General features: G+C 37.1%; 3 protein-coding genes across 5 annotated transcripts; 1 reads left to right on the forward strand and 2 right to left on the reverse strand.

Annotated features, from left to right (window-relative positions):
• The first annotated feature begins 165 nt into the window (after positions 1-165).
• LOC147550658 (transcriptional corepressor LEUNIG-like) lies at positions 166-3,136 on the forward strand. The gene is made up of 8 exons (XM_086665247.1): positions 166-202; positions 844-949; positions 1,089-1,214; positions 1,421-1,570; positions 1,783-1,938; positions 2,128-2,244; positions 2,485-2,691; positions 2,856-3,136. The coding sequence occupies exons 2-8, from the start codon at positions 863-865 to the stop codon at positions 2,907-2,909; spliced, it is 897 nt and encodes a 298-aa protein (XP_086521373.1). The 5' UTR covers positions 166-202; positions 844-862; the 3' UTR covers positions 2,910-3,136.
• Positions 3,137-3,159: 23 nt separating this feature from the next.
• Positions 3,160-6,138, reverse strand: LOC147550659 (Pentatricopeptide repeat (PPR) superfamily protein). Of its 2 annotated transcripts, XR_015236711.1 has the most exons (3): positions 6,118-6,138; positions 3,853-5,996; positions 3,160-3,407 (listed from the first exon to the last, which is right to left on the reverse strand). XR_015236711.1 is itself a non-coding variant. In XM_086665246.1 (2 exons), exon 2 carries the CDS (start codon positions 5,818-5,820, stop codon positions 3,958-3,960), a length of 1,863 nt encoding a protein of 620 aa, XP_086521372.1. In that variant the 5' UTR covers positions 5,821-5,996; positions 6,118-6,138; the 3' UTR covers positions 3,160-3,957. The 2 variants fall into 2 exon arrangements, 1 of the variants encoding a protein (XP_086521372.1); XM_086665246.1 differs by having other exon boundaries at positions 3,160-5,996.
• A 695-nt stretch (positions 6,139-6,833) lies between these two features.
• LOC147550660 (katanin p60 ATPase-containing subunit A1-like) lies at positions 6,834-11,237 on the reverse strand. Of its 2 annotated transcripts, XR_015236712.1 has the most exons (8): positions 10,895-11,237; positions 10,229-10,706; positions 9,159-9,353; positions 8,740-8,984; positions 8,469-8,627; positions 8,239-8,326; positions 6,951-7,408; positions 6,834-6,895 (listed from the first exon to the last, which is right to left on the reverse strand). XR_015236712.1 is itself a non-coding variant. In XM_086665248.1 (7 exons), the coding sequence occupies exons 1-7, from the start codon at positions 11,011-11,013 to the stop codon at positions 7,127-7,129; spliced, it is 1,566 nt and encodes a 521-aa protein (XP_086521374.1). In that variant the 5' UTR covers positions 11,014-11,237; the 3' UTR covers positions 6,915-7,126. The 2 variants fall into 2 exon arrangements, 1 of the variants encoding a protein (XP_086521374.1); XM_086665248.1 differs by lacking the exon at positions 6,834-6,895 and having other exon boundaries at positions 6,915-7,408.
• Between the last annotated feature and the right edge of the window lie 380 nt (positions 11,238-11,617).

The raw sequence follows: 11,617 nt of genomic DNA on the forward strand, positions 1-11,617 counted from the left end.
AATTTAGAGAGAGAAAGTATGTCGAACCACATACCCCATTGTGGATTGTGGCGGGGCAAAATCGCATTTTCCTTGATCAAGTCACTGTCAACAACCTCATTATTTTCTGAAGACAAACAAGAATATCATAAAAACTTGATTCCTTCTAGCATTTCATCTTCACCTTCCTATTCACCTGTTTTGTGAAGGACCTTTTGCTGTGGTAAGCTACCTAAGCAACTAGTGTAGGAGAAGAAACCCCCCAAGCTTCTTCTCATCCTCTTGTTTTTGTAATCAGCTTACTCACCCCTTCTCCCTCCCACTCTCTTTATCTCTATCTGTGATTTGTTCTCATTTTCTCAAACCCCTTTCATCTGTGTTTTAGATGATTCTGCTTTATGGGTTTGTTTCTCAAATCATTTCTAAAAGAAAAAAGCAGATCTTTCAGCATACTATCAGTAAGAAAATCTGCTATAAATCTATTCTTCTTAGATAGTTAGGAATGTTTCCTAATTATGATCATTTTTATTTTTTTATTTTATGGATTTGATTTTTCTTCTAGGCTTTTATGATCTGTTTAGTTTGTTGTTCTTATGATCATTTCCTTGCTCTGAACTTGGTTATTGTTTGCTTTTCTTTGTTTATGAAGTACAAAATTAAATGTTGAAGAACAACAAGAAAATGCTAAAATCCCCCAAAAGAGGGAAGAGTCAATAGATGAAACCATGATGAGTACAAGTTTAGCACTTGTCTCAGACTTTACTAAACCTCAACCCACGCCATATTTCCGATTTCTAAACCTTGACCCACACCATATTTTTGATTTGTTTTTCATTACTAATGGTGATTTTATACTGCCAATAGTTCAGGAATTGTGGTCTCTATGACGACATCATCATCCACGGGTAGTTCCTCAAAGCCTGTAACTGCTAATGGGAATAGAACTCTTGCACCAGCATCCAATCAACTGGTCAGTCCATTTACCTTTGTGTGTTGCACCTGGCTTGAAAAATATGATCTATCGGTCCCATACTTCACTGCCTGAGTTGTGTCACCGATGATTCAATATCTTATGTAATAGGTCGATGACAAAAAGTTCTTACTTGCAGGATGATCTTATACAGGGTTTTACGTTTACCCTAATTGGTTCTTTCCGAGCAAGTACTAGTAAAGTCCTTTCTTGTGACTTCTCATCCGATGGGGAACTATTTGCTAGTGGTGGATATGATAAAAAGGTGAAGACTCTATTAAGGATTCCGAAGGGAAGTGTTAGGATTTGTTTCTGAGACTTCTAAGGGTGGAACTCAGGTTAGGTCGACCACCTTGGATACTTAGGCCATAGGGCTGGCCTGGTCAGGCTTAGGCAAGTGCAGCCTTCAGTGCTAGTTGAGATTGAAGCTCGTGACGTTTAGAAACTTACTCGGAGATGTTAATAATGCAGGTCGTACTTTGGTATGCAGACTCTTTAAGGCCAAAAACTATGTACGAAGAGCATTCCTTGCTGATTACTGATGTTCGGTTCAGTCCAAGCTTGCCATGCCTTGCTAGCTCGTCTTTTGACAGAACTGTCAGGGTCTGGGATGTTGACAATGTTAGTAGAATTCTCTTGTTTGCTGCACAAGTATTATCTGTCGGTTCCATCTTTCACTAGTGAATACGGTTTAGCCTTTACCCAAAAACTGGTCGTGTCCCGAACTTAAAAAACGCTAAACCTGTCATTTAGTATGTTTCTATCACCCATTCATGAGGTGAAGTACCCTACTTTTTATCTATTCTCTTGACTCTATTGTGACTTTTGTGCAGCAGGGCCATTCAATCCGTACTTTTATGGGACATTCTGGTCAAGTCCTGTCAGTGGATTTCCACCCAAAGAATGACGATCTCATATGCTCGTGTGACTCGTATAGTGAGATAAGGTACTGGAATATCACTAATTATAGCTGCACTCGAGTTTTTGAGGTAGAATCTTTGTGTCTGTGTTTCTACACTAATTTTTCCCATTGAAGTCGTCAGTCGTTACCCTTCTTTGTTTCACTAATGAACCTAATTTTCAATATCTCGGGTTACATCATAAAATCGGCTAGGTTTGGCTATCATCTTGGTGATTAGGTGGAAACAAGTCTTTTCATATAGTTTTTGCTAATGCAGGGAGGTCTAACACAAGTTAGATTTCAACCACATCATGGGAGGTATCTTGCTGCAGCTGCTGAGAATGTCATTTCTATATTTGACGTAGAGACACAAGCCTGCCGACATTTATTAGAGGTTAGGGTTTTTGTAGCTAATTCATCGAAAGAGACTGAGGGAATCACATTATATGCATTAGTGTTCTTTAACCTCTAACTGAGGCTGTGAAAATCAACATGATATCTTCCATGTTATTATTAAGTTTCCAAGGTTATGTTTGTAAAATCTCTCACGAATCTGTTTGTTTTCTTATGTGCGTCTTTGCTCTGATTAGCGTTGTAGTTATAACCCGTGCTTGTTTATCGATTTAATTTGCAGGGACATATGAAACCAGTCTATTCTGTGTGCTGGGATTCATCTGGTAACTTCTTGGCATCGGTGAGTGAGGACTCTGTTAAAATCTGGACATTCGGATCTGGAAATGAAGGCGAGTGCGTGAACGAGTTGAGTTTCAACAACAACAAATTTCAGACATGTGGTTTCTATCCTACGTTTCCCTCTTTGTTGGTTATTGGCTGTTACAAGGTAAGTCACTTGTTCACTTAGATTTTGAAGTTATATCTTTGATTAATTTCTCTTTTTCTTTCAGTTCTTACTAGCTCGATTTTCTTACTCTTTATGAGAACCCCATATTTCGAAGAAGATATTTCAACTGTGATATAACTTTGATTAATTTTGATTGTGAACAGTCTCTGGAACTATGGAACACAAGAGAGAACAAGAGTGACTCTGGCTGCTCATGAAGGGCTCATCTCTTCTTTAGCAGTGTCAAATGTGACGAATTTAGTGGCTTCTGCTAGTCATGATAAGTTTGTGAAGCTATGGAAGTGATTCTCGCTTACTGGTGGTGGTGATTTTAGGGTTTCGCGGTTAGGGTTAAGGGTAGATGTATAAGTATGTAACTTTAGCAGGCCCAACAGCTTGATTTAGTGTTCTATATATCTATTATATATCCCAGAAAATTTTACTGTATGAACTATTGATACATGAAAATTTAAACATAGGCATATCTCATTATCATTAAAAAAACATGACAGTTGAAACTACAAACGTAAATTTAAAAGCTTTCAATAGATTCTACCAACTTCATTTCATTCTTTACTTGGTAGAGAAAGAAACCTAGAAACTACAGGGTTGTTCATAGTCACATTTGCAACAGCGACCATACACAAACAAGAAAGAAAATCTAACAGATCCATGAGATACGTACAATTACTGCAGCTCCTGAGAATTTCACTGGCCTGCGAAATACGAAGAGAAAAGAATAGCTTTAACATAAGCACAACTTCAATTGCTTTCGCTTATATCTTTTATGCTGATTTGGTTCAGACTCCTCATAACATCAACCATTGGAGTAGTCAAATACATCTTCAATTTGTGATCTAGGACAGTGCATACTGCAGTCAAAGCAGAATATAGAGTAGCAACTAGCAGTCAAGAGCTTTTTCCTTATTCATAATGACCAAGTTTTAGTTGGAAATCTGAAGGACAACAGAAGCCTAAGTCCTCACAATGAACACAATCAAGTCTGTGAGTAGTGAGTTCTAAATTCATGTGTGAGATGTGGGTTCGTCTAGTTGTTTCATGCATAAATACGACGTGTATCTGCTTAGCGTTCGATTCTAGCAACACTTTTTTCAACATGTTAGTCCAAATCTGACTTTTTTATAATGAACTAACTCTTACCTTTAAACCCGTTTCCGAATCGGTTTACTGTCACAGCTTTTCTTGGGGTGCAGACAGCTTGCGTGATTCACCATCCTTACACAACATTTCATCCCAAACACGAACCTACCCATGCTTCTGCTCAATCTCCTCTATACATTCTCTATTAGTAGATTCGCAGGGTAACCTTGAACGACCTCTTAATTTAGCAAGTTGCCTTGGATTCCTAGTTGTCTTCAAAATATCAGACATGGCCTGTGCTTTTCGTATAATAGATGATCTCATTTCACGGGAACCATCTCCACCTTCCCTATATGTATTTGGCAACCTCATCGAATGGGGTATAGAAGACATCTGATCAGATAATTTATGGGCCATTTCATTCATGCCTGCTTTCTTTAGTTCTTCGCGCAATAGTTTATACGTAAGGTACTGAGGAACTACACCTCGTCTTATCATATCCTCAAACTCAATACAAGCCTCATCAAGTCTATGTAACTTACAGAGCAAATGAACTAACATTGTACTAGTAGCTAGATCAAGATCATGACCTCTAGTTTTCATTTCCTTCGTAACTTGAACTACCAAATCTAACCTCCCCTCCTCACACAACATCTTGATTAACAAATGGTATGTAAGTCGATCCGGCACATACCCAGACTCAATCATCTTAGTATACAAGTTCATCCCCTCTTCAATCTTCCCAAATCTCGAAAAATGCCTAAAGAAGTAATTATAAGTAGTTGATGTTGGAACGAAACCTCTTCCGATCATCATCTTAAGAGCTTTGCTAGCTCCAACTAAATCTCCAGCCTTACAAAAACCCTTGACAAGAGAATTGTAAGTGGAAAGAGTTGGACCTGATTCTGTAACCAATAATCTTTCTATCATCCCTAAAGCTTCCTTAAATCTTCCAGCCTCTCCTAAAGCATCGACAATCGGATTATAAACAATAGCATTTAACTCAATTCCATCTCTCCTCATCTCACTAACTAATTCCATCGCCTTCTCCACACGACGCATTCTACAATAACCTTCAACAAGGGTACCATAAGTTACAACAGTAGGAGCTACATTTCCCATTTTCATGTCTTCCCACAGCTTTTCGGCATGTTTTAGCTTCCTAGAACGAAACCATCCATTAAGTAAAATATTATAAACCCTAGTTGAAGGTACCCAATCTGGTTGGAGCTCTCTCTTTCTATCACAATACTTAGAAGCAACTCTAACATGCCCTTCTTTACAAAGGGTATCAAGTAAAATCTCGAACAATTCCGGAATCGAAATAGAGTAACGATTTGAATCTAATTTAGTAGCAAATTCAAATGTTCTAATAGCAGAAGAAGCCATACCTGAACGAGCATAACGTCTCATGAGAATCACAAAACTTTCAGAAGAGATCATAGAGGAAGTCTCATTATCATCAGTTTTATTCAAATGATCATTCAATAAAACCCAGGCAGAATCAAATTCTCTAAATTTTGTAAGGATATCAATCATTGAGTTGAAGAGAGTAAGAGTGCACTGAAAAGTTGGTTCCTTTTCAGCCCACTTGAAGAGAGAGAAGACGAGCTTTGGGGAAGAATCCAAATGCTGAAATACTGTCTGTAAAAGATTTGGATATGGCTTGATTCCAGTTTGGTTCAGAGAAGCTTCAATATCTGGTTCGGCAGAGAGATTATTATCTCTAAGGAGATTGCAAATGATCGAACAGTCCCTCCGAAGAGAATTAGGGTTAGGGTTTTCTTCTTGATGATGATGATGATGTTCTTGGAGGGAGGAGGAGAGTGACGATTCTGATTGGGGAATGGGTTTTGGATGAGGAGGTTGTTGTTGAGGCCATTTGATTAGGGGATTTCCAGGAATGGACAACCATGATTGATCTGAAGAAGAAGAAGAAGAAGAATATGAGAAGATTTTAATTTTATTGATGAAGAAATTAGGGTTTCTAATTTTAGAGACGGCAGTTTGAGCAAGACGAAGGAACATCTCAACTGAGAAGAGAGCGTGAAAAAAATGGAGGGAAGTGATCCGGCCGGGTGTTTAGCGAGTAATTTCCTTTTGTTTTTTTGGTTTTAAATTTGTAGTGTACTTGTTGTTACACCCTAGTTACACTAACCTCTAAGCTCGAGTAGACGGCCATCATGAAATCGTCTACATGAACCCTCTCAACAACTCAATTTTTTTTTTTTTTTTGAGTCAACTGCGATTTATGTTACCGTCCATAAGACCTCCAAGTTTTTGGAATTTATGTCAACAGCTTGAACCACGCAACTTGGTGTTAACCTTTGAACAACTCTATTGGTTTACCATCAAAATTGGTCAAAACCCCATTCCAAAATGTGTCCATCAAGTCATCATCCAACTTTACTCCGTAAGATTGTTATTTTAGTTGCATATATGTTAAAGTTGGGTTCGTTGGTAGTCCAACAATACGAGGGCAATTGAAATTGGGAAGTTTTATAGGGCCTCCCCAATTTTGTTAAAAGGCCTCCCCACGAGCCATTTCACTTGATAAATTATTAAATTATCATTGAGGGGGCCCTTTTAACAAAAATGAGGGGGCCCTATAAAATCTCCCATTGAAATTTCATATTATCTTTGAATTTTTCGTAGATAAAATATGAAAAAGAAGTAGGTTTATTTCGTTCATTTAGAACTTTCACTATTAAAGTAAAATATTATAGTTGAAATCCTCTGAGTTTTAACACTTACGAATATTATTCTTGCTTTCTACCTGAATAGTCGTAAGGTTTTGGTTTTGCCAAGACTCTGAGCCCACTTAAAGACCACAACACTTGTTAAAGTTTGAAGGTATACCTATAACCAGACTCCAAACGCTCGTCATAGAAGACTATCCCATTGTAAAACTAAAACACTTGCAAAAGAAGACCATATATTAATAAAGTTAGCAAATTTTACCGCAAGGGTTTGGTAATCTGAGTCAATTAGTGTGGCAGAAATTGTTAACCCAGCATTATCGTGTTACAATCAAAACATGATTATCGAACATGTGATGGATTAGTCTTGAATGGACAAAAGTTCTTCACTAACACAGCAAAACCTTCAAATAAAAGAGTAAATTTGTTAATCAACAAATTAATCAGAGATCAAATAACAATGACATAAAATTGGGTTACAAGTACTAAACACAATAGAAAACCCATTTTTTTCCAATACAACACATTAATGATCAGCAAAACCTTCAAATAAAAGAGTAAATTTGTTAATCAACAAATTAATCAGAGATCAAACAACAAACAATTTAGTCAGCTTCTTAAAAGTTTAATAAATCTTACGCAGATCCAAACTCTGCTAACCACTTCTCATGGCGTTCGATATCTGCTTGAGAAACACTTCTTTGGACTTTTTTCAGAGCTTCTTCGAAGTCACACATGGCAACTGGGTCATTTGATATTTCATCCTTAGACATGTTTTTAATCTCGTCACGGGTTTTTCCTGCTATCTTCCGTCTCATTCCATTTAATGAAGCGTCTCGACAAACATTTGTTAAATCATCCCCACTGTATCCCTTTGTTCGACGTGCTACGTCGTCAATGTTAACATCAGCCGCTACCTGAAATACGGACAAGTTAAACCAGCCTCAAGGGGATAAAAATAATGTATGCATGAGTAAACGTCAATGAGGATAAATGCCCTCCTCTCAATCACAAGAATGGAAAAAAATTGTTCGCGACAACTTAAACGTCATATTTCAAATTGTTGTGAGCATAGATTAGGGTTAGTTAGCGGCTACGAAGGTCTCAAGTTTGTGTCTAAATCAATTTTTAATCAATGAAAACCTAAGTTGTTGTAAGCACTGCTCTTTATCTTTACTTTTTTGCTTGTTACCCATTCATATAATACTTCATTGTTATTTATGGGCATAGTTCTATTGTATTTAATATTTATAGATGAATCAAGCCGGACGCATTGATAAGGAAACATCAATCATCTAGTTAGTGTCTAAAGATGGATAGAGTAGATCGTCAGCTATGGAAACATGATAAATTTTTATTAATCCTAAAGATTAAGTAATTAAACCTTAGCTCCTTGTCAGCAATTGCTTTAAGATCATAAAATGTATTTGTTGGGTACATAATATTCATTTCTAACTTCACACTAGAATTCTCAGGTATATTCATTTTCCTAGGGAGAAATCTTCCTCTTCGTTCTCTAACCTCGGGACCTTTCCCTTCTATCCTTGGATATCCTTCAAAACGTTGATTTTAATGATAACAATAAATAAAAGTCATAGAGTTCATGATGACTCCCTTCGCATTCTCTATTACGGTTAAGGTTCAGATTCGACTAACAATCGTTTAGCATGGGAGTTAAAATGTATTTAGCACTATAAGACGAACAATATATCCGAAGAACGAGAACTGATTAAGAGTTAAGACTCACCTCAACAGTTTTCAAGTTAATCCGGATAAGCTCTTTCCGACTGTCAAAATTTGGAAGAGGAATGTATATTCGCTTCTCTAGCCTCCTCCTGCATTAACAACATAACATTCCAAAAACATTAATTAACTACTTGAAGTTTGAAAATTTACGATCTGAAAATGAAAAACAAAAAAAGTAATCATTGCCATGGAAAGGAGATTAAAACAGGTTTGAGACGTAGTCTAACTAACCTAAGAGCTTCATCTATATCCCATGGAAAGTTAGTAGCTGCCAAAACCATCACAAGTTTCCGTTCACCATCTTCGTTAGGACAACTAGCATTAACTCCATCAACCTGTACAAGAAGCTCAGATTTCACCCTTCTGGAAGATTCATGCTCCCCTGATGCCCTGAATAAAACCAGCTTTTTATCATCTACGAGAGCATTCATATCCATTGCCATAATATTTGACTTGGTAGTAAAATAAATTTCAGCAAGCAGATATGGAGAAAACGTCTTACCCTCTGGAATTACAAAGAGAATCAATCTCGTCGATGAAAATAGTGCTCGGGGCATAAGCTCTTGCTAGATCAAACAAGCAACGGACCATTCGCTCACTTTCTCCGCGCCACTTTGAAGCCAAAGTTGCAGAAGAAACATTAAAAAATGTAGTACCACACTCAGTTGCAACTGCCTTAGCCAAGAGTGTCTTCCCAGTCCCAGGAGGGCCAAACATGAGTACACCTTTCCATGGTCTTCTAATGCCCTGTGAACGCAGAAAAAACGTTAATTACTTAACTGACAATGTCAAGCTCGGAACTTCAAATGTTTTCTTCTCTCCGCAAACTTGAAACCTTCAAATTTTTGTTTAGTAACATATGATCGAAACATGTCGAGTGGACGGATTGAGAGTTAAACTTTGATATATTCTGAGTACTACCTTAAAATACTCAGGCATCCATAGAGGAAGAACAACAGCTTCCTCCAAAAGTCTTTTTGCTTCCTTAAGTCCAGCAACATCATCCCATCTAACTCCAGGGCTAGTCTCCAAGACATCCCTTTCAAGCATCGCAGCCAATTCAGGATCGGGTCCCTCATACTGTGGCCTCTCTTTTGCCTTTTCAGAATCACCGTTCTAAAAACAGTAGATTCAAACAAGTTACAAAAATTAACAATCAATTATAGTAGTTGAATAAAAAAAACTGTTACATATAAATGTCTGACACAACAAAGATTCTGGTGCGATATTTGGGCATATTTTAGCTCTTTTTGTTCTTTTACTTGCAAAGAATTACAGAACATTTACCACATACTAACTATGCAATTTGTACTTCTCATGACCCTAATTGTCTGCGTAGATAACGTAAAACTTTAACTTATGCTGAACTCTACTATGGATAACTATAAATGTCTTACTTTAAGTTTCTATAACATAATCTTAATTACTTGATGACAGACTAGCATCACTTCATAGATGTTGTCCGGTTGTCGGATATTCGGATACAAAAAAATTCTATTTCTGGATATGCCAATTTTTTATCTGAAACGTATCAGCGTACCCTTGTACCCAAAGTTAGTAAGTACCCACATCAATAAAGCTAACGAGTTTACAAATATCAAAGTTTTAGACTAATTCCCAAGAATGGCTTTACATTAGTTGTTTACAATTAAAACGAAAAAATTAAGGAGCCAAACTTCCTAGCAAACAGTTTTGTTCGAAGTCCTTCCAAATGAACTCCCACCGCCTAGCAATGTATAAATAATTAACATCACATTCTCACAATGTCACAAAGAATCCTTGCACATTATACAATGAGAGATCTGCAATGATATGCTCATATGCTCATATGCATGACTACGATCTTTTGTAGAGTTCTATCCCAGCTGTTGTAAAGACGTCATAAACGTAACTAGTTTTGTAATCTTAGATCTACCATAAAGGCCTAAAGAGAAAAATTGAAGAAAGACATAAAAACAGTATGAAAGAAATTTATATTTAGCTTTACTCACCACTGATTCAGTCTTGCTAGCATTGGATTTGCTTGAGGGAGCACCCTTTTTCCCAGGTCCAGATGTGGTCGATGAACGAACACCCGCCCCAGACCTATTAGTCTTTCCTCCTCGTCCAGTAGTAGCAGGTCTAGTAGTCGAACTTCGAGCCCAATTCTGATCTTGAGGTGATTTTCTCATACCCATTTGCCCACCTTTAGTAGGTCTTCTATTCCCATTATCTCGATTTGGTGGTGCCCAAACATCAGGATCATCAATTGGAGCACCAGATGAAGTTGGGTATTCATCAAGTGGTTGAAAAACAAATGACCCTTTTTTGGGAATTGGTGGAGAAGAAGGACGTCTATTTCCTAGGGTTTCTTTTAGTGCCCTTCTCTCACCATCTAGTTGTTTTACAGTATCAATTTCATCTGTAAGTGATTTTTTGCAGTTCATCCATTTAGCTCGTACTAATGGATCCTCAACTGAACTCAAATGCCTGTATAATACAAAATTAAAGCTCAAAACTTTTTCCCCCTAAATCCCATTACTCAAACCAGTTCATATAAAAATACTAACTTTTTCAAACCCTAATCTACTATGATCTAGTAATCTACTACTACCCAGAAATCCAAAAAAAAATAAAATATTAGGGCAAATTTGACTCAGAGAGAAAGAGAGAAATACTTGTTGATCTGAGCAATGGCACCATCAAAGAAGATGACTGAGGTATCATAGAGGCCTTCATTTGCATACTCCCTAGCTAATTTTAGATGATCTTGTAATCCAGAAAGTGTTCCTGTCATTACAAAGAAAACTGCAATTTTTCTTCGATAAAGCTGTGATTTTTTGAAAGGGGAATTAGGGTTTCAGAAAGCAGGTGTTTGGAGAGGGACATTTGAAATCAAAACAGTAGAAAAATACTCAATTTTCATCATCATACTTTTTCCATTTTTATGAGCTAAATTTTGTTTCGGTGGTTCTTATTAATAACAGAAGATTATTTCGGAGACGATAAAACGGTACGCTCGTGACGCTCAGTAATATGGGACCCTTGTGCAAAACTCAAAAAGAAAGGCGAATGGTAAGGGGAGCTAAGGATTGTTGTTGGGGAACTATTATGGTTGGGGAGCTGCCAAAATTAGTAAAGGGAGATGTAAGCTTTGATTTATTATTTTAGAGACCTTCTAAGATTCACAATTTAAGGGACTCAAGTGTAATATATCGAAATATACCAGAATTAAAGAAAAGAAAAAAAACGATGCCTTCTTCTTTCACTTTATCTCTCTTCAAATCGTCTCTCCTAATCTCTGTCCAACTTCTCTTCAATCTTTTCCGGTCATCAATTACAAAATTCCGGCTAATTCTATCCAAGTATTTTCTCTAATGAAGAAGACATCAACTAAAATC

Source organism: Eschscholzia californica, unplaced genomic scaffold (genome assembly GCF_041429995.1).
Source record: "Eschscholzia californica isolate CP2 unplaced genomic scaffold, dmEscCali1.0.p SCAF_3, whole genome shotgun sequence".
Lineage (NCBI taxonomy): Eukaryota > Viridiplantae > Streptophyta > Magnoliopsida > Ranunculales > Papaveraceae > Eschscholzia > Eschscholzia californica.

Bases quoted from the DNA above. Each gene is read 5' to 3' on its own strand.
- LOC147550658 (XM_086665247.1), top strand. From the start codon at position 863: ATGACGACATCATCATCCACGGGTAGTTCCTCAAAGCCTGTAACTGCT. The intron at 1,215-1,420 runs GTGAAGACTCTA...TTAATAATGCAG, and splicing joins GTGGTGGATATGATAAAAAG to GTCGTACTTTGGTATGCAGA. The intron at 2,245-2,484 runs GTTAGGGTTTTT...TTTAATTTGCAG, and splicing joins CCTGCCGACATTTATTAGAG to GGACATATGAAACCAGTCTA.
- LOC147550659 (XM_086665246.1), bottom strand. From the start codon at position 5,820: ATGTTCCTTCGTCTTGCTCAAACTGCCGTCTCTAAAATTAGAAACCCT.
- LOC147550660 (XM_086665248.1), bottom strand. From the start codon at position 11,013: ATGACAGGAACACTTTCTGGATTACAAGATCATCTAAAATTAGCTAGG. The intron at 8,985-9,158 runs GTAGTACTCAGA...CTGCGTTCACAG, and splicing joins GGATGCCTGAGTATTTTAAG to GGCATTAGAAGACCATGGAA. The intron at 8,628-8,739 runs GTAAGACGTTTT...GGTTTTATTCAG, and splicing joins TCTCTTTGTAATTCCAGAGG to GGCATCAGGGGAGCATGAAT.